The sequence below is a fragment of the Microcaecilia unicolor genome, chromosome 6 (assembly GCF_901765095.1).
Source record: "Microcaecilia unicolor chromosome 6, aMicUni1.1, whole genome shotgun sequence".
NCBI classification, from domain to species: domain Eukaryota; kingdom Metazoa; phylum Chordata; class Amphibia; order Gymnophiona; family Siphonopidae; genus Microcaecilia; species Microcaecilia unicolor.
In genome coordinates this window covers 223,586,287-223,608,965 of record NC_044036.1, presented here as the reverse complement: position 1 = coordinate 223,608,965, position 22,679 = coordinate 223,586,287, and the positions used below count along the sequence as shown (strand labels likewise).

At 43.5% G+C, this 22,679-nt stretch overlaps 1 protein-coding gene across 2 annotated transcripts in view; it reads left to right on the top strand.

Moving 5' to 3' along the window:
- MEGF9 (multiple EGF like domains 9) overlaps positions 1 to 19,083 on the top strand; it is a 500,021-nt gene extending 480,938 nt beyond the window's left edge. Inside the window, exons 6-7 of one of the 2 annotated variants that reach the window (XM_030206436.1) lie at positions 16,944 to 17,443; positions 17,479 to 19,083. In XM_030206436.1, the coding sequence (XP_030062296.1) occupies positions 16,944 to 17,401 (458 nt within the window). In that variant the 3' untranslated portion in view covers positions 17,402 to 17,443; positions 17,479 to 19,083. Of the gene's footprint in view, positions 1 to 16,943 lie in introns of both variants that reach the window. The other variant, XM_030206435.1, reaches the window with a different exon arrangement.
- Positions 19,084 to 22,679: the final 3,596 nt, after the last annotated feature.

Sequence of the window (22,679 nt, the reverse complement as noted above, 5' to 3'; positions counted from 1 at the left end):
ACCAGTGAGGGGGGGTGAAAAAAGCAGTTACCTTTGCAACCTCTCTCTTATATGTGTCCATGCTCGAATAACCAAAAAAACAAAAAGGCACACAACTGCTTACAAAACAGTAGATAAAAAACAACAAAGCAATGGAATCAAATGCATTTATTTGGAATAATACCCGACGTGGCCATGTTTCGCCCTCAGGCTGCGTCAAGGGTACAAACTATAAAAACAAAACACAAATGTAAAAACATATATAACCATTTAACAATGTCATAAGCATGATTCAACTAATAAAAAGCAATTATTTAAGATGCAATTATTTAAAAAAGATTCAATATATATAAAACAATCCTTCAAAAGTTCTAAAAAAACAATGTCATAAGCATGATTCAACTAATAAAAAGCAATTATTTAAGATGCAATTATTTAAAAAAGATTCAATATATATAAAACAATCCTTCAAAAGTTCTAAAAAAACATGTATGGCCCTACATGATATCATCTATAAAACAAATATTTATAATTATCATTAAAATCATACATCATGTAAAATTTTTAATCTACAATTACATCACATTTATACCTCTCAATAAAAAAAATGTTAAGATCATACAGTTAGAATCAAAACAATTCAATGAAGAGGGGAAGAAATTTCTTTATACATACCTATCAAAAGTGTATATAAGTATATCATATACACTAGTAGTGAGATGAGAACAGTTATTCCAAAAATCTAGTTCTACACAGATATAAAAATAAAAAATAAAAGTATCATCAGATAAGATGCATATCTAAATGTACACTAAGAGGCATATTTTCAAAGCACTTAGCCTTCCAAAGTTCCATAGGTTTCTATGGAACTTTGGAAGGCTAAGTGCTTTGAAAATATGCCTCTAAGTATACTAGACAGACTACCAAATAAGTGTCCTGATTTTTGCACTAGGCACATAAACTCATTTAAAATAAAATAAATTACTAGCTTCTGTGAGACCCATGACTCATATAGCATCATCATGAGGTTAAAGGTCATCTCTAAGCACATTACAATTATCTTAAAGGGCCAGATAAATATTTTTCATTTGAGAGCCAAATTACAAAATAAACAGTACTAAATTGTAAAATGTTCATACAAATTACAAAACTGATGATCTAAATTAATAAAAGCATATCTAAACAAATGGATACAAACACAAAACTCTTTAAGAATAAATAACCTGTCCACATTACTACTAGAGGCAAGAAAAGTTCACTGAATAAAAAACTTCTCACAAAAATATAACAGCAGAGAAAGCACTGCAAGCACTCAATCTTAAAAACAACATCTAGTACATCTCCATCAAATCACAGCTAGACTCCCTATATATTCCAAAGATGTGCAAGATGAACAGAAATAAAGCAAACACTTACCCCCTTTTCTGCTACTTCCAACTGAATTGATATGCATTAGGATTGTTAGCTTCTATGAGACCCATGACTCATATAGCATCATCATGAGGTTAAAGGTCATCTCTAAGCACAGTGCAATTATCTTAAAGGGCCAGATAAATATTTTACATTTGAGAGCCAGATTGCAAAATAAACAATGCTTAATTATAAAATGTTCATAAAAATTACAAAACTGATGACCTAAATTAATAAAAGCTTATCTAAACAAATGGATACAAACACAAAACTGTGAGAAACACGTCCTTGTTACTGAACTTTATACTTCTCAGTGTTCCTTATATTTTCCCCTTACCTGTATATCCGCAACTACATGCACCGTACTTCCGGAACAACCAGGTACATCAAAGAAGTCCAAAGTATAGTAATAAGGACGTCTTTCTTGTAGAACCGCAGAAGGACTCCTTTTGCAGTATTTTTCCTAATACTTTGTGCGTCCCTGATTTGGGTGTTTTCAACTGCGATAATGGAATGTCTAAGGGCGTCCTTTTTACTATACTTTGGGCGTCCCTGATTTGAGCGTTTTCAACTGTGATAATGGAATGTCTAAGGACGTCCATACTATTTTTCCATTATACCTACCTGATTTTGGCCGACTTTGTGAGGGCGTCCTCATTCATACTTGGACGACCTTTCGAAAATGCCCCTCCACGTGTACTGTTATCAAGCACCCAGGAGGAATTAATTTTGTATTACTGCTACCAGCCTGAAATTATTTCACCTTCCTCTATTACTTAGTAACTAGAGAGTTCGGGCTTGCGGCAGTCATTCTGTGGGGAGAAGAATTGTCACCCGATAGCTGCAAGCATCAGATTATCTAACACTTGAGTGAACATAGTAGCTGTTCTATAGTACATGGTGGGATCTTGTGTCCTTGGCCAAGGTCACTAGTAGCTAATTTTCCTTTTGTCTAGTATTCTTTTGAGACCAATGAATAAGTTTACAGTAGTAACGCACAGGGAAGACAGGCAGTGAAATAATGGAATTTGAATTAGTACCTTTCCTCTAGTGGCTTTAGATTCTGTATTGTCTTGATGGACATGCCTCTTATAAGGAAAGAAAGCCACAAACTTTGGTTGGCCTGCTGTTTTACGACTTGAGGCTTAGACAAGAGCCAGCACTATAAGTTTTAGTCCTGCAGCAATCAGACAATAGCCTTACGGAGTGGTGAGTGGGGTAGTTTCTTGATGGGCATGTGGACAAGCTGTTTAGTTTCATCTAGGCAGAGTTGACTTGTGGGTAAACACTTGACAGCGTGTATACGGAGGCTCTTGATGGGCATCATGCATGTGTGGACACTTGGACAGGTAGTGGGAGAAAGCAGATTTTTTCTTTTTCCATAAACCAGTTTGCAGTTCTGCCTGCTCTTCGAGAATTTGTTCATAGAGGACTGGTTTTAGACAATCAGAAGTTTTAAATACGTTCAGCAGGACGGCGGTTTCTGTTTGGCATTCATATAAATATATTCATTGCTGTCTGTATAATTTTGGGATATGGATACATATTGTAGTTATTATGTTAAGTGACAGGGGAGCTTAACAGCCCAAATGACACAGAATTCTTCATGGGGCTACTGCTCCTCACCCCCTTTATGCCCATTCTACACCACTCAGTATTTTGGTGACATATTCATATGCCCCCCCCCCCCCCCCCACCCACCCACCCAGCATTCCTTTTCCAGGCTGAGGAGAATTACGCTCTTTGGCTCTTCCTCACCTGGGAGGAGTTTTCACTCTCCCCTTTTTTTTTTTTTTTTGCCAGTTTGATCACGCTTCTTAGTAACTTTTTTCTAATTCTATTACATCCTTTTGAAAGTCGACAATCAGCATTGAACGCAATATTCAAGGTGAGGTTGAGGTCGCACCATGAAGTGCTGCAGGGGCATATTATTAGTCTTGGGCTTACTTGTTTCGCTTTCCTAATGATTCCTAGCTGCTGGTTTGGTTTAAGCTGCTGTTACACACTGGACAGAGGTTTGCAACGTATAGTATACAATGACACCCAGTTCATTTTTTGAGTGCTGACTCCTAGGGTAGACCCTAGCTTCAGATAACTATGATTTGTATTACTTTGCCCACAGTGAATTTCATTTGCCTTTTTTGGATGCCCAGTCTCCAAATACACTAAGATCTTCAAGCAACTTCTCACAATCCTTACAAACAGCACAGCACCTACAGGGGCATGGAATTGAGGACTTTGGGACAAGTCGATCTGGGGTTCTTATTTTGGAGTAGGGGGTGCAAGTTCTTGTTTCATCCATTGCTACATGATATCACTTTAATTTGTTCCTTGCGTTACTTGTTGTTCACTGCTTCCCTATGGTTTATTCACAAACTTTAAATGTACTTTTGCAGCTAGTCTACAGTACAGTTCCTGGCCAACAAGTTCAGACATGATCATGACCAAGACAGCTGCGTGAATGTCTATTCTCATAAGTTCAATACTGATTGCACTGAGGGTACACTAGGAGTACTCTAGCAAGGTGTTTTTAGTGGGGCAAATGATACACAAACCCTACATATTAATTGAGAAGTCACATGGGGTAAGACAGAAGTATTTAGGTTGATTTTGGATCCTAAATACAGACAGTCCCAAGGTGGGAATCCCTTGACACATCCCCTTTATGACAGGGCTGTGCTTCATTTTATACACTACTGATAATAGTAGTGATTTAACACTGGCCTTTTTTTATACATGCTTGAGACAACGTGTGCTTGTAGGGCAGGGCCATTTGTCTTTTGTGCAGAATGGAGGCTACTTGGTGTTTTCCTTCTCATTGGTAAAGTTTGTGCTTCTTGTAGGTGTCAGCTCTGACATTAAGGTTGGCAAGGTCTCTCAGGAAACAAACTACTGAGGTACTCTTTTGCCGTTTTAGCACCAGGTTCGCTACTTTACTTCCGGGATTCTTGGCAGGGGGAATCCCAGAAGTAAAGTAGCGAAGCTGGCGCTAAAACGGCAAAAGGGGGAGGTCCTTGATACAGCTTGACAGCGAAACATGCATGTCGGACATCTTTGAGCCCCCATTCCGAAAAAGTTACACAGATAAGTGTTTAAATAATATAAGTAATAAGTAATGTAAAGCCGATGAAGAAAGGAGGTGCCTAAGATGTTGCCACAGAAATAATGACTGGGCAATAAACACCGCTGAGGCAAGTTGGAAAAATAAGTGATGAATAGTTAAAGAAGATTTTGTGTGTGAGAAAATTATAATAAAAGTGTTGGAGGAAACATTTATCTAGGATCCAATAAATTGATGGTTAATAGAAGGCTCCTAGCAAGTTTGATAAATAAGTGCCTACTAGATCCTGTTTAGAGTATGCAGTGAAGCTTGACCAACCATTCTGGAAGTCTCCCTGCACGTAAACCAGCAGGCTGATGCATGGTTTATAATAGGCGGGAGCTTTTATTGAAATTCTACCCACAGATTTCCTCTCATCTCAGCATGTTCCCTTCCCACAATAGCATTGCAAATATTACATACTAGTTACAGCAGCATCACAAATATTATGGATGAGGTTACACAGAATGGCCAGAGCTACAGGTGCATTGTCACAACCCCGGTAGACTACAGATAGGATAGGGCCAAGTTGCTATCCACAGGTTAGCTAGCAGTCACACATCATTGTTGATTGCTGCTCCTGCCAGTAAACAACAATTTGCTTTCCAATCACAAGTTCAGCTTTCACAACTCCTGCTTCAATTTTCATAGCCACATTGAGAGCTGCCTTGTCAAACTGGGCATGGACAATATATACACCAATCTCTGTATACTGCCATTGGACATGTTCACTCCCCACTATGGTTGGTTGGACTCTGATGTTTCAAATCTGAGATTTGCTCACCACCTAGAAGTTTTAAGGGTTGTAGCCACAAGGGGAGGGTTCAAGCCATTCTTATGGTTGCGTTTGCTAATGCATGGAGAGAGAACCCTTATTACCTGGTAGCAACTAGTGAGATACGCTGGTCCTTACTTTGGGACTAACTGAGCTCAAGAGGGGCCGCAGTATTGGCTAGAGCAGGTAGGAGACCACAACAAGCCAGGATTCACTGTCGTGGTCTGTGGTGGAAGGCCTGATAGAACACACAGCAGCATGTTTAGACTAAATCAAGCTGAATCATGAAGTTGGTTTGCCAAATTGATTGCAGTGATATGATGATGTAAAGACACAGGGCAGTCCTCCTCATCTACGGAGGGAGGCCAGTGCCACGGCGGGACCTACCCCAGACTTGCAAGGAATGGAGGGTCTGAAGAAATCAAGAAAAGAGTCAATGGGAATGGAGGGAGGTGCTTTTACAGCAACCCCTGATGAAAGAAATGATGGTAGTACATGGGCACTTATATGGTTTCTGCCCAGATAGGGCAGAAAATGTACTTTGTGAGTAAGGTGACAATTTGGTGAAGCTGTGTGACTCGATAGGCTAGGTCTCCTGCCCAGGAATGCTAGGATTCAAGTATGGTAATTGCTGTATATTGTTAATTGCATGAATGTATGTATTAATATGAGATTGTAAATGTGCTTAACTGACGTATGTAGTGCCATGCTGTGGCCATAATAAGTCCACTCTTCTTCTCAGATGCTTTATCATATGTTGGTGAGTTTAGAGTGTCAGGTGTGAGTTGAAGGAATGGGCCAAGGTGCCGCCTGCCCAGTTTGTCTGTCTACTATGGCTTTGTCTTCCCTGGAGGAGTAGCCTAGTGGTTAGTGCAGTGGACTTTGATCCTAGGGAACTGAGTTTGATTCCCACTGCAGCTCCTTGTGACTCTGGGCAAGTCACTTAACCCTCCATTGCCCCTGGTACAAAATAAGTATCTGAATATATGTAAACCGCTTTGAATGTAGTTGCAAAAACCTCAGAAAGGCCGTATATCAAGTCCCATTTCCCTTTCCCTTTTACCTCTCGGTCATCCGAACTAGGCTGTACTGTGCCTTCTAGAGACTGTTAATGCTGTGGCAGAAAATTTAGGTTTTAAAACTATGGGGGAAAGGTTATGGAGACTAGCTAATAAAGTTTGCTGCTTTTTTTTTTTTTAATTATGTGTTTATCAATATCCTACAATTCCTCTTTTAAACCCAATCTAAGTTACCAAGCACAGAATAAAATAATGTCACTTACCCACAGAAATGTCCTCTTCTCTCATAACTTCTCAGAAAGAAAGTTAAATGGATCCTTTCCTTTCTATATAGATTGGATTCTAAGGAGACTGTTTCAAACTGTCCCAAGCTTTCTTAAATTCAGATACAGTTTTCATCTCCACCACCTTCACCGGGAGGCTGTTCCAAGAATTCACCTCAGGTTACTTCTGAGTCTATTCCCTTTCACTTTCATCCTATGCCCCCTTATTCCAGAGCTTTCTTTCAATTGAGAGACTCTTGTGCATTTATGCCATGTAGGTATTTAAATTTCTCTATCATATCTCCTGTCTCTTGCCTTTCTTCCATAGTATATATACATATTAAGATTTTTGTCCCCATATGCTTTATGATGAAGACCACTGAGCATTTTACTCTGCCTTCTGGACCAATTCCATCCTGTTTATCTTTTTGAATGTTTGATCTCCAGAATTGTATGCAATATTCTACATGAGATCTCACCTAAGTCCAGTGGCGTACGAAGGGCGGGGCGGTCCGCCCCGGGTGTCAGCAGGTGGGGGGGGGGGGGGGTGCTCCGCCGGCACCCCAGTCCCCACCTGCCTACCAGCTCCGTGGATAGACGACCCTCTTCTCCTGCCACTCGGCACCTGACCCAGCCTTTAAAAAAAATCTGAAGTGGCGGCGAAGCACAGCACCTCGCGTCTGTCTGCTCTGTGTGTAAAGGAAGCAAATCGCCTCGTCAGCTGGCCTTCCCTCACTGTGTCCCGCCCTCGCAGAAATAGGAAGTTACATCAGAGGGTGGGACACAGTGAGGGAAGGCTGGCCGACGAGGCAATTTGCTTCCTTTACATGCAGAGCAGACAGACGCGAGGTGCTGCGCTGCACCGCCACTTCACAGATTTTTTTTAAAAGGCTGGATCAAGTGCCGGGTGGCAGGAGAAGAGGGTCGTCTGTCCACGGAGCTGGTAGGCAGGTGGGGACTGGGTCGGGGAGGGGGGCTCAGATGGGAGGGGACTGGGTCAGGGAGGGGGGGATCAAATGGGAGAAGGGGACTGGGTCGGGGAGGGGGGCTCAGATGGGAGAAGGGGCCTGGAACTGGGGTCTGAGAAGGGGGCAGGAGGGAGAATGGGGCCATGCCTGGGGCAGGTGGGAGAATGGGTCTGGGGCTGAAAAGGGGGGCCCTAATGCAAGGCATGTGGATGAACGGGACTGGAACTGGGGGCTGAAAAGGGGCAGGGGCTGAAACTGTGGGGATCGGGGACCGAAAAGGGGACAGGGAGAAGTGGCTGGGGCTGAAGCTCGGCACTGGTGGGAGAAAAGGGCTGGGGCTGAACCTGGGGACTGATGGGATAGTGGGGCTGAAACTGGTGGCTGAAAAGGGGGTAGGTGGGAGATGTGGGCTGGGGCTAGAACCTAGGGGCAGGTGGGATAATGCGGCTAAAACTTGGGGCCGAAAAGAGGGGGCAGAGAGAGAGAGGACAGATCCTGGATGGAAGGGGGAGTGAGAGGGCGGGGAGACCCTGGATGGATGGGAGGAGAGGGAGGACAAATGGTAAATTGAAGGGGCAGAGAGAAAGGGCAGACAGTGGATGGAAGGGAGAGAGAGAGAGTGCAGACGGGCAGATGGTGGATGGAAGGGGCAAAGATAGAGTGCAGACGGGCAGATGGTGAATGGAAGGGGCAGAGATAGAGGGCAGATGGTGGATGGAAGGAGCAGAGATAGGGCAGATGTGGATGGAAGGGAGAGAGAGAGGGCAGACATTGGATGGAGGGGACAGCAGAGAAAGAGAGCAAAAACAGATGCTGAATGGAAGGAAGACAGTGAAAAGAAGATGCGGAAAGCAGAAACCAGAGACAACAAACTGTAAATAAAATATATATTTTTATTTTTTTGCTTTAGGATAAAGTAGTATTGTAGATGTGTTAATAAATGTTTATAAATAGAACATGTAAATAAGGTAATCTTTTTATTGGAGTAATTTTAATACATTTTGACTAACTTTCAGAGACCAAAACCCCCTTCCTCAGGTCAGGATTGGATGCATATTACAGCACTATACTGTATTGACCTGAGGAAGGAGGTTTTGGCCTCTGAAAGCTAAATGTATTAGTCCAATAAAATGGTATTGTTTTATTTTCTATATTTGTTTTATTTCTATTTATTTATTTATTTTGCTGCACTTATATCCCACATTTTCCCACCTATTTGCAGGCTCAATGTGGCTTACAATATAATAAAATAACAATCACATTGATGGGATAAGGAAATCAGAATATAGATAACAAATAAGGTGCATGTTAATTTGTAAAGTGGTCATTGGTATTTGTTAGTTTTTTCAAATTTACATTTTTTTGTTTCTGTGGTGTTGCATTGTATGCAGAATCTAGCATCTTGGGGTTTCAGTTTAATTTTTGTCTAAATAGAAAGTTTATGATTACTTATTCTATAGTGGATTAGTGTGTTTCTGTGTTTGTGAAAAAGACATGGCTTTCAGTTGGCATTGACTGTACAGGATCGACGATCTGTACTATTCTGTCTGGTTTCATTTTACAATAGGTATATTGATGTTCTAGTGCTCACTGTAGTGTTTAAGATGCTTTCCTTTCCCTTGTGTGACTCATAGAAATTACTGCTTATAGTATGCTAGAATTGCTCTATAGGTCCTGAGTGTTTTATATTCTCGGTATGCCTAGTACTGGATTTTGGAGGGGGGTGTTAAAAAATGACCGGTCCCAGGTGTCAGCTACCCTAGGTACGCCACTGCCTGAGTCAATATACAGGGACATAATCACCTCCTTTTTCTTACTGACATTCCTCTCCCTATGCACCCAAGCAACCTTCTAGCTTTTGCCATCGCCTTTTCTACCTGTTTGACCACCTTAAGATCATTACATATGATCACACCCAAGTCCTGTCCCTCTTTTGTGCACAAAATTCTTTAACCCCTAATTAGTACCATTCCCTTGGGTTTTTGCTGCCCAAATGCATGACCCTGAATTGTTTAGCATTAAATCTTAGCTGCCAAATTCCGGACCATTTTTCAAGCTTCGCTAGGTCATTCCTCACGTTGCTCACACCATCAGGGGTGTCCACCTTATTGGAGATTTTGGTGTCAACTCCAAAGAGGCAAACTTTACCATACAGCCCTTCAGCAATATCGCTTATAAAAATGTTAAAGAACCAGCCCAAGAACTGAACTTTGTGGCACACCATTTCTTAGTGAACTCCATTTACCACTATTGCCTTCCACTCAACCAGTTCCTAATTATAGAGCACATACCGAGGCATTCAGTTCATTTTTAAAAGGTTTTAGTAAACTTTAAATAAAGTGAAACACCGCTTGTACATTCACCATTATTGCATGGGTCTAGATTATGCTTGATGGTGCCGGGTTTGTATGCGGGACTTGTTTGTATACAGTACAGTGTGGTACTATAGTCCTTGATGCCTAGTTTTTTGGTTGTTTTTTTTAAATCAGTGGTCTCCCGCCTGCCCTGGAGTTGTCTTACAAAAGTTGCCAAAAAAGCACGCACACAACAAGGTTTTTCAGTGGCCTTCTGCCTGCCTCTGTAGTGTGCATACTTCTTTGGCGATGTTTGGAAGTCAACTCCAGAGGCATATTCGCTTACACGCACACTGATGGTACATGATTCCAACGTCTTTGCCTCCTGTCTACCACGTACTATCAGTGCTCCATTGTATGTCACGTCATAGCTCTCCCTCAGTCCAATTCTCTTGTCACCCAGTCAAAGAAATTAATCAGATTTGTCTGACAAGACCTGCCATTAGTGAAACCATGTTGCCTTGGGTCCTGTAATCCATTGTATTCCCAAAACTTTACTATTCTCTGTTTTAAAAGTGATTCAATTAATTTACATACCACAGAAGTCGGACTTTCTTGCCTGTAGTTCCACCCCTTTTCTTACTTCTGCTTTCATGGAGAGGGACCACATCTGCTCTTTTCCAGTCCTCCGGGATCACTTGCAACTTAAGTCTTGAAAAGGTCAGCTAGCCGAGCCACTAGAACTTCCCTAAGTTCCTTTACTACCCTCAGATATATGCCATCTGGTCCCAACGCTTTGTCCACTTTTCATTTAGCTAGCTCTTCATGAACATAGTTCTCTGAAAATCATTCAGGGACTGCCACACTTCCATTCGTATTTGTATTTGTCTTTTGCTGTCCTGCTCCCAGCCCTTCAGCTGTGAACACAGAACAGAAATATTTGTTAAGCAATTCCACCTTTATTTATTTATTTATTTATTTATTTATTTATTTATTTATTTATTTATTTATTTATTTATTGCATTTGTATCCCACATTTTCCCACCTATTTGCGGGTTCAGTGTGGCTTACAATACATTGTATTGGTGGAAATACAATTTGTTACAACTCGATTATGGGTTACATTGTGAGGAGTTAGGTTAGGACAAAGTCAAAGTATCATTAAGGGAATAAACAAGGAAAAGAATGGTGGAACAGTGGAAGAACAATGGATGCTAATAAGGCAACAGAGCAATAGCAAGAGAACATTCGGGTATAACATTTTATCTGTAAATTGAGGTTTAAATGTGATAAAATTACTGGGGATGAGAATATAGAAGAGAGTGTATTGATGCATTGCTAACTGTGTGTGTGTAATTCATTTGTTTTGATCCTTTCAATAGATTTTTTCAAAGAGATGAGTCTTTAATAGTTTGCGGAAGTCGGTTAGTTCGTAGATCGTTTTCAGGTTGCGTGGTAGTTTATTCCAGAATTGCGTGCTCATGTAGGAAAAGGTTGATGCGTGCAGCACTTTGTATTTTATGCCTTTGCAGTTTGGGAAGTGGAGGTTGAGGAAGGTTCGGGATGATCTTTTGGCGTTTCTGGGTGGTAGGTCTATTAAGTCAGACATGTAGGCTGGGGCTTCACCATGGATGATTTTGTGGACTAGTGTGCATACTTTGAAGGTGATGCGTTCCTTGAGTGGGAGCCAGTGTAGCTTCTCTCGTAAGGGTTTCGCACTTTCGTATTTTGGTTTCCCGAAGATGAGTCTGGCTGCTGTGTTTTGGGCTGTTTGAAGTTTTCTCAGTATTTGTTCTTTACATCCTGCGTATAGTGAGTTGCAGTAATCCAGATGGCTGAGTACGAGTGATTGCACTAGGCTGCAGAAGACGGATCTTGGGAAGAATGGTCTTATTCATAAGTACATAAGTACATAAGTAGTGCCATACTGGGAAAGACCAAAGGTCCATCTAGCCCAGCATCCTGTCACCGACAGTGGCCAATCCAGGTCAAGGGCACCTGGCACGCTCCCCAAACGTAAAAACATTCCAGACAAGTTATACCTAAAAATGCGGAATTTTTCCAAGTCCATTTAATAGCGGTCTATGGACTTGTCCTTTAGGAATCTATCTAACCCCTTTTTAAACTCCGTCAAGCTAACCGCCCGTACCACGTTCTCCGGCAACGAATTCCAGAGTCTAATTACACGTTGGGTGAAGAAAAATTTTCTCCGATTTGTTTTAAATTTACCACACTGTAGCTTCAACTCATGCCCTCTAGTCCTAGTATTTTTGGATAGCGTGAACAGTCGCTTCACATCCACCCGATCCATTCCACTCATTATTTTATACACTTCTATCATATCTCCCCTCAGCCGTCTCTTCTCCAAGCTGAAAAGCCAGTTTCCACATGCAGTAGAACATCTTTTTGGTTGTGTTGTTTGCGTGAGTTTCAAGTGTAAGGTGGCGGTCGATAGTGACTCAGCTTCCACGTATTCCTCCCTTTCAACTGTGAGTCTCACAGTGCCAGTTTTGCACTTCCTTCTATCTGTTAGGTTCTCAGGTTCAAAACACGCAGGTACAGACTCTGGAGTAATCGTGAACCCTTGGGCTGCTGACGAGGAGCGGCAGCAGCAGGCAAAACCCACCAACCAACACTGGGCTAGAACACACCGGACTGGTACGCACTGGACTGGAATGCACCGGACTGGTACGCACTGAACTGGAACACACTGGACAGGAACACATGGGACTGGACCTAGGCTTCACCTACACTTAGCCGCCGTTCCCCGGGGGTTGAGCCCCTGGGTGCAGGCAGCCGGCAGGACTTGGAGGGAAACCGGTACTGTAACTAGCAGGCTGGAACACCAGGAATCAGGATTCAGAAGTGCCCACAGGCACCTAGACAAAAGCAAGGCAGACAGGAGGGAAAGGAAGCCAAAAGCAGACAGGATTCAGAAGTGCCACCAGGCACCCAGACAAGAGCAAGGCAGACGTGCTAACTGCACCAGGAATACAGGGTTCTCAGACAGGAGTGAAAGGGAGCCAAAAGCAGACAGGATTCAGAAGTTCCACCAGGCACCCAGACAAGAGCAAGGCAGAAGTGCTAACTGCACCAGGAATACAGGGTTCTCAGACAGGAGGGAAAGGGAGCCAAAAGCAGACATGATTCAGAAGTGCCACCAGGCACCCGGACAAGAGCAAGGCAGAAGTGCAAACTGTACCAGAAATACAGGGTTCTCAGGAGGGAAAGGGAGCCAACAGGACTGGAATCAGGATAGGATTCAAGGCAAGCAAGACAAGGCAGAAGTGCTAACAGCACCAGGAATACAGGGTTCTCAGACAGGAGGGAAAGGGAGCCAAAAGCAGACAGGATTCAGAAATGCCACCAGGCACCCAGACAAGAGCAAGGCAGAAGTGCTAACTGCACCAGGAATACAGGGTTCTCAGACAGGAGGGAAAGGGAGCCAACAGGACTGGAATCAGGATAGGATTCAAGGCAAGCAAGACAAGGCAGAAGTGCTAACAGCACCAAACACTAACCTGGACCTTTGGCGTTTGCAAAGGCCCTGAATGGAAGAACACCACTTCCTTGTCAAGGGTCTGACTGATGATGTCACAGCTACAGGACTCAGGCAGAAAGCATACTGAAGCACAGAGAGGCTCAACACACACAGGTGCAGTATAGTGGAGTAATTAGAGCCACACTTGGAAGCAGCCAGCACACAGAGACAGAGCTAACTCAGGCAACACACACAGGTGCAGTATAGTGGAGTAATTAGAGCCACGCTGGAAGCAGTCAGCACACAGAGCAGAGACAAAGCTAACTCAGGAAGAACAGACAGAAACCAGCTAAGAAGCTGACCACCAGAAATAAGGTAAGTTTGAGAGGGGTCACAACCACAATTGTAACACTATCACTGTTAAAAAAAAAAAAAAAGTCTTCCCCCCCCCCCCCCCATCCCATTTTATCATATTGGCTAATTTTTCTTCCATTTGCATATTTGCTTTCTTGACTACTCTACTAGCTTCTTTTAGCTTTTCCAAATGTTGCCTGTCTTCCACTTCCTGCTATCTGTTGTAGTTTGAGGGATAATCTCTTTTTCCTTACCTTTTCCTTTCCTATTTACTTTCCTTACAAAAAGGTTTACAGCCCACTGTTTTTCTACTATTTCCAGATGTTCCCATCCTGTTAACTCCTTGAGGTAATCCCCTAACTGAACAAAGTTAGTTTTCAGCAAGCCTAGAACCTTCACTTTTGACTGAACCCTCTCTACACCCATCTTAATATACTATCTGGTGATCACTGTATACCAGACTGTAAGATCAGAAACACCATTTGTAAGCACGAAGACCAGTATGGCTCCATCCTATATGGGTTCCATTACCACCAACTGCTGGAATAGTTCTCTCTCTAGAGAATCCAAGATTTCCACACTTCTAGCAGACCTGCAATAGGGATACCACAATCAAGTGGAAGTGGAGGAGTGGCCTAGTGGTTAGAGTGGTGGACTTTGGTCTTGGGGAACTGGGTTCGATTCCCACTGCAGGCACAGGCAGCTCCTTGTGACTCTGGGCAAGTCACTTAACCCTCCATTGCCCCAGGTACAAATAAGTACCTAAGCCGCATTGAGCCTGCCATGAGTGGGAAAGCGCGGGGTACAAATAAAAAAAAAAAATATCTGACATATTACCTGTTAGTACTTCTTCTGCTTTCACAGCTATATCTTGAATGTCTTTAATTAAATCTCTGTCAGTGTTTTCAGTCTGTGAAGGAGGCATGTATATCACACCAGTATAAATACATTTCTAATACCTCTTTCCAGATTGACCCAGAGTGCCTCTTCTTACCTGTAGGTCCTGTAGTTATGTGGCTTTAAAATATCTTTAACATATAATGCCATTCCCCCTCCCTTTCTTTCTATCCTGTCTTTCCTGAACAGATTAAACTTTTCTTCCTCCAGAAATGATACTGGTTTGAGGACTTATTTATTTATTTATTTTTCTTTTCCAAACTGTAATGTCCTCACTGTACGTTTCCTGCCTTTCATTTTTCCACAAATAACTTTGTTAATGTCATGCAAGATCCCAAAAAAGTACAAAACATTTTATACTGCTTATCCCAGAAATAGTGGATTTTCCCCGTCCAATTTAATAACGGTCTATGGACTTTTATTTTATGAAGCCGTCCAAACCTTTTTAAAACTCCGCTAAGCTAACCACCTTTACCACATTCTCTGGCAATGAATTCCAGAGTTTAATTACACATTGAGTGAAGAAAACGTTTCTCCAATTCATTTTAAATTTACTACATTGTAGCTTCATCGCATGCCCCCTAGTCCTAGTATTTTTGGAAAGCGTAAACAGATGCTTCACATCTACCCGTTCCACTCCACTCATTATGTTATAGACCTCTATCATATCTCCTCTCAGCTGCCTTTTCTCTAAGCTGAAGAGCCCTAGCTGCTTTAGCCTTTCTTCATAGGGGAAGTCATCCCATCCCCTTTATCATTTTCGTCGCCCTTCTCTGTACCTTTTCTAACTCCACTATATCTTTTTTGAGATGCGGCGACCAGAATTGAACACAATATTCGAGGTGCAGTTGCACCATGGAGTGATACAAAGGCATTATAACATTGTTTGTGTTGATTGTGTTGCATTATAATTAAGTGATGCACTTCAGTTTATGACAGAAGTTAGTAATTCAGGTGAAAATTGCACTAAAATCAATGCTGATGGTTAATGGGGCCCCACTGTATTTCACTGTTAAGTACTGCCTCCATTATGTAAGTCTCATTACATTTGGGACTACCTGTTCTTTTTCAAGAACTGTAATTAAATTAACACATGAATAATAAAATATTACATTTGGTGATCGTCTAGGGTTATGTAGGAAGAATTACTCATTGATTGCTCATGCTGTACTTATTCTGCGATACAGAAAGGACTTCTGTTGCAAATCACGTCAATTAAGCATCATAACCATTCATATAAAGCATAAGAGGGGATGGGAGGGGATGTAAAAATAGCAGCTTGCATCAAGAAACTTTTATTTCTGAGGCTAGCCTTACAACTTAACAAATTGAGTACAACCACTATTACTAAAGAGGCTAAACTGTGGTTGTTGAAAGAAAGATTCTTCTTTGACATTGTAGTGCAAAAGGCAGAGTAGATAGAGTTCATCTATTGCATCAGTACATGCATTTCTGCTGGGCCCACTTTGAAAACATGTCATGTGTGGTGGCATATGCTGGATCACCAGATGGGTGGCATATGCTGGATCACAAGATATTGAGCAGCGCTTAGTGTACAGGTGGCTTTCTTACATTGGAAGTTTTGGGCTATGACACTGTTTATTTACATACTAGCCGTTGAGCCCGTAAAAACGGGCTGGTATTGGGGTTTTCGGAGGTCGACGCTGGCTGCCCCCCCCCCCCCGCGAGGTCGCTGCTACTGTTCCCCCCCACCCCCGGAGTCGCCGCCGCCGCCACCCCTCCACCCGGCCCAGGCCCTCTCTTCGCTACTGAACTTACATCCATTCGCCGGAACGCAGCACGCACATCAGCTGAGCTGCCGCCGGCCTTCCTTCTGTGCCTGTGTCCCGCCCTCGTGTGACGTAACGTCAGCGAGGGCGGGACACAAGCAGGGAAGGAAGGCCGACGGCAGCTCAGTGTGCGTGCTGCGTTCTGGCGAATGGATGTAAGTTCAGTAGCAAAGAGAGGGCCCGGGCCGGGTGGAGGGGTGGCGGCGGCGACTCCGGGTGGGGGGAGTGGTAGCGGCGACTTCGGGGGGGGGGGGGAGCGGTAGTGACCTCGGCGGCTTCGTGCAGTTTCCCTCTCTGTCCCGCCCCCGTCATCACGTATTGATGCGGGGGGGCGGGACAGAGAGGGAAGTCTCTACTGCGCATTTGCGAGTGAGTACGGTCACTCGCCGTTTATATGTTTGATGTGCACATTCTTACAGCTCATCAGTTGTGCAGATGCCTTTGTGCCATTTTCAGTGCATATGTGCATTATTCTGTTGCATTACCTAACCACTTTCTTCCACTGCATTGATTGTATAAGCACATTTTGCTGCATTCATTGCAGAAATAAAGAGCACTGTAGGTAAGGCATTTTAAATTATCCATTACTGACTTCTTTGTTTTTGTCTCTTAGGAATTCTTGGCACTAAAGAACCCAGACATGTCAATATTGATGCAAATACTACTATGATGCCAACATTTTCAAGTCCTCTTTCAAACAATACTGTGATATCTACAACTTTACAAATTACTAATATATTTTCAATAAGCTCCTCTGATAACAGCACTTCAGCGTTAGCGGATGTATCATGGACTCAATTTAATATAATTATTTTGACAGTGATCATTATTGTTGTGATATTACTGATGGGATTTGTGGGTGCTGTGTATATGTACCGTGAATATCAAAGCAGAAAGCTTAATGCGCCATTTTGGACTATTGAGCTTAAGGAGGACAACATTAGTTTTAGCAGCTACCATGACAGCATCCCAAATGCAGATGTTTCAGGTTTACTGGAAGATGATGGGAATGAACTAGCACCAAATGGACAGCTATCACTGACATCACCCGTACACAACTACAAAGCTTAAGAAAAGTCATACCACTCTTCCAACATCAGATGGAACAGTTACAAAAGGCATATTGTGTGCTATGCTGGGATTCCAGAGAAGAGTTTTTGGTTGTAGAGAAGCTAAGATGATGCAAAGTGTAACACATTAAAAATAGGTAAGATCTGAACATGATTCAGTGTTTAAAATGTGGTGCAGTGAGGGGTGAGAGACTGTTACTGATATAATGGTGGCCCCTATTTAGGGGTAGCAGTACACTTTTGGGTTTGAGGAGGTGAACCAAACAAACCTGCCCCTTCTGTCCTTCATGTCTTAGTTGCTGATAGCTGTATGAGGCAAAACTTGGATTGAGCCTAGCCCCTGTGGCCCAACCCATTCCACTGCCTATGCCTATGTCAACCAGAGAAGCTAAGGGTTTCTGGTACTAGTTTCTTTCACACTACCTACCCTAAATAGTCACCTAGGCGTGATCTGGCGAAGGATGGAGTGGCAAAAAACATTTAAGGTACACACTAGGTGGCAAATAGGCTTTTAATGTGAATTCATTGTAACCTATAACATTGTACAGAAAAGTGCTTTGACATTATGTAAATAAGAGGTTGTTGAGGATTACACCATAAGTTAAAATGTTGATTTAAGTTGAAAGACCAGAGAAGGAATTAAAGGCATGGTCATGACTCAAATGATCCCTTATTTCAAGAGCATAAGCACATTAACTGAAAATAGCAGTGAAATGAATTTTGTACTTCTGATAAAACAGAAGTAGCATACAGAAAGTGGTAGTTACAACTCCAACCACCTTACCGGGCAGACTAGATGGCAGTTTTAATCTTCATATGCCATCTGCTACAGTACTTTCAAAAGTCTTCACACATTCTGCTGTCTAAAAAAAAAAATACAATTCATAATATATTAAAATAGGTGCTTGTTTCATTGATCTATGTAACATGTTTTGCACTTTCAACATGGAAGAACAAATATAGAAATATTCACAAAATAAGAATTATACAATCAAGACTTAAGTTTTCACATTTTGTCAATACGAAGCCCTTCTTCCAACAATAAAAGCCATGAGTCATTCAGGGTACCAGCAGCATAAATACTGCTTAAGTAGTCCCTACAGAATGGGAGGCCAGCAACACCAGCAAGGGACAGAGGCAGAGCACAGCAAACATTGCACTTTAAATTGATGTCTCCTGACACCTTTCATCAATTAAAAATTACCGAACAGAACTTCCCACAAGTTGGAGGAATACTATAGTGCCACATCTCCTGCAACTAGGATCAAGTCTCTTGATAAGAGCTTTGTTGTGACTTTTATTGCAGGACTTGGCCCCAGTAGCATATGATTATATTTCAAATTGGGTAATTTTAATTGTTAAAGTGCAGTGTTTGCTTGGTTCACCTTCTGCTAAAGTTAAAGCTTTTGAGGCGTGGAGGAGGATTAGTGTGCTCCACTGCCGCCGCCACCATCACCATTCCCATCTCTAGCTATGGGGGAACACTAGGAAAGGTTTGCTTGGGCACCCAGCATTAGAATTTGTGCTGCTGGAATCTACTAACTTTACACAGCGGGGTGGTATTGGTGACTGTTTATACTGCAGGCTTGTTTATTTTATGATCAGTACGAAGCATTTTCCAACAGAGAAAGGGCTTTTTTTTTAAATAAAATGTAACTGATAAATAAAAAGCATTGCAAAGTTGTTAGTGTGACATTCTGTGTGTGTTTTGCCACATTTACTGTTTAGCATTGAGACCAAAAGGAATTCCACTTTAATCTCATCAGACCACAGAACCTTCACCCACAGTCATGCAGTATTGGTTTGCAAATGATAAGTATAATTTCTTGTGGCTTTTCTCTAGCAGTACCTTCCTTCTTGCCACCCTCTCATATAGGCTGTATAATCTTGAAATTGAACAGTCATGTTCCCAAATCTCAGCCAGAGATCTGTGTAGTTCTTAAATTAATCTTAGGCCCCATGGTGACCTTCCTCAGCGATTTCCTTAACCCATAGCTACTGATTTTCAAGAAATGGTTCTCAGCCCAGTCCTTGGGAAATACCTAGCCATGTTTCCAGATTACCCACGATGAATATGCATGAGAGATTTGCATACAATGAAGGTAGTGCGTGAAAATTTATCTCGTGCATATTAATTATGGACATCCTAAAAACCTAATTGGCTGGGTGTGTCCCCAGTACCTGTATGAGACTTGCAAGTATCTGGCATTCTCCGAGAACAAGCAGGGCCGCTTGTTCTCATATGTGGGTCGACGTCCGCATTGGCCTGGGAATCGGCAATTTTGCAAGCAAAAAATTTAAAAAGTTTGCCAGAACCTTCTGGCGCACGCACCGCGCATTCGCGGACAACTTCCCACTCAGTTATTTTTTCTCTGCGGTGAGGTGCGGTCAAGTTTTTCCCCACTCCTCTCAGGCCCAGGAAAGAGATCCTTCATTTTTAAGACTTTTTGCCATATTTCTTTTTTCTTGTTAAAATTTATAGTTTAAAAAAAAAAAACTTTACCTGTAGTTTCTTTATTTTATTTTTGCCCCTTTTAAAGTTTCCTTTCTTTTTCGACACAGCCGGGTTGTGCCCTTTTTTCTTTTAACAGGCACAATCGCATCATCGTTCTCCTTCGACACACGGTGCCGGGATCTCTGGGGCGTCGAGAGATTTGGCACCCGAGAAGCATCGCTCCCCCTCTATTCAGGAGGTGCCGATGCGTCGGTCTAACAGCCCCGACAGATTCTACTACTGGCTCCTTTACTGACCCTGCGGCTTTGTCAGACGGCGACTCTCGATGAGCACATCAAGGCCCTGCTTCCAGAGCTTCTGGAAGGGTTACTGCGCCAATCTGCTTCGGTGTTGGGGGTGCTTGTGCCTTCCGTACCATCTGCTACAGCGGTATCTGGCCCTTCGCCTGTGGTGAGGTCCCCAACCTCAATGCCGCCTGCCACCCAGGTCAACTCCCCTTTGACGTCGGTGGAGGAAGCTTCACCGGCGTCCAGGCGGCCATCGACTTCTCGGCACTGCCATCGAGGACGTCATTCCTTGCGTCGAGGCAGGCTCAGTTTCGGACTGCTCTGAGAGATGTCCGATACTGAAGATGAGTGTTCGTGGGAGGAAGAGGAGGATCCCAGGTACTTTTCTTCTGATCTTATGGGATTCCTTCTGAACCTTCCCCTCCACCAGAAAGGAGACTTTCTCCACCGGAGAGTCTATCCTTTACCTCCTTTGTCTGGGAAAAGGCTGCGGCTATTCCCTTCCCTATGGAGGTTGAGGATGAGCCCAGGGCTGAGATGCTCGAGGTCCTGAATTATCCTTCTCCACCTAGAGAGGCTGCAATGGCTCCTTTGCATAATGTACTGAAGGAAGTCCTTATGCGAAACTGGTTGTTCCCTCTATCTAACCCCGTGATCCCAAAAAGAACTGAATCCCAATATTGGATCCACGGGGAACCTGGATTGATGAAGTCTCAGCTACCTCACAATTCCATGGTGGTGGACTCTGCTCTCAAAAGAGCCAAGAGCACTGGGGACTATGCCTCGGCGCCCCCAGGCAGAGAATCTAGAACCTTGGACTCTTTTGGGAGGAAGGCGTATCAGGCCGCTATGCTCGCTGGCAAAATCCAGACATACCAGCTCTTCACGAGCATCCACTTGCGGAACTCGGTGAAGCAACTGTCTAGCTTGGTTGATGCGCTCCCTCCGGAGCAGGCCGAGCCTTTTCACCAAGTGGTCAGGCAGCAGAAGGCGTGTCGAAAATTTGCTGCCAGGGGTACGATCGACTCTTTTGATGTAACATCCAGGATCGCTGCCCGAGGTATAGTGATGCGCAGACTCTCATGGCTGAGTGTTTCTGACCTGGATCATTCGGTCCAGCAGCGGATGGCGGATGTTCCTTGCCAGGGGGATAACCTTTTTGGTGAGAAAGTAGAGGATCTGGTTGACCAGCTCAAAAAGCACAATAATGCTATGGATTCTCTCTCCCGCCGGGCGTCTTCTGCTACTACCTCCTCATCTAGAAAGTTTTTTGGAGGGAAGAGGAGTGCTCCCTATTCCTATGCTAGGCGTAGGTACACTCTTGCTTCTCGGCAGCCTGTCTAGGCTCAGCCCCAGCGCGCTCGTTCTCATCAACAGCGTGCGCCTAAGACCTCTGCGGCTCCCCAGCAAAAGTATGGGACGAGCTTTTGACTGGCTCTAGTTCAGCATAGCCTCAGAAAAAGTGTCTATGCCGGACGACTTGCCGGTCGGGGGGAGGTTGATATTTTTTCACCAAAGGTGGCCTCTTATAACCTCCAACTGGTGGGTTCTTCAAATAGTCCGGTCAGGGTACACCCTCAATCTGGAATACAAACCTCCAAATTGTCCACTGGGAGCTGATTCTTACAGTTCCCAGCACAAACAGGTACTTGCAGCGAAACTCTTCGCCCTTCTACAGACCCAAGCGGTCGAACCCATTCCACCAGGGGAACAAGGGCTGGGATTCTATTCCAGGTACTTCTTTGTGCAAAAGAAAACGGGGGATGCATCCCATCCTAGACCTAAGAGCCCTGAACAAATTTCTAGTCCGAGAAAATTTCAGGATGGTTTCCATGGGCATCCTTCTTCCCATGATTCAGGAAAATGATTGGCTATGCTCTCTGGACTTAAAAGATGCTTACACCCACATGTCGATACTTCCAGCTCACAGAAAGCATTTTCGATTTCGGCTGGGAACACAGCACTTTCAGTACCATGTACTGCCTTTTGGCCTGGTGTCTGCGCACAGAGTGTTTACCAAATGCCTAGCTGTAGTCGCAGCATCGCTACGCAGATTGGGACTGCATGTGTTTCCTTATCTCGACAATTGGCTGGTGAAGAGCACCTCAAAGGAGGGTGCTCTGGAGTCCATGTGAATGACTATTCGGGTACTAGAGTTACTGGGGTTTGTCATAAATTATCCCAAGTCCCATCTCACCCCAGTCCAAAAATTGGAATCATAGGAGCCCTGTTGAACACTCAGACAGGTCGAGCTTATCTTCCCGAGGCAAGGGCAGACAACCTTCTGTCCCTGGTGTCCATGGTTCAAGCGTCTCAGCAGGTCACGGCTCGGCAGATGTTGAGACTTCTGGGGTACATGGCCTCCACAGTTCATGTAACAGCCATGGCACATTTACATATGAGATCAGCTCAATGGACCCTAGCTTCCAAGTGGTTTCAAGCTGCAGGGGATCTAGAGGATGTAGTCCAACTGTCCACCAGCTTTCAGAATTCTCCGAGGACAAGCAGGCTGTTTGTTCTCACAACTGGGTGATGTC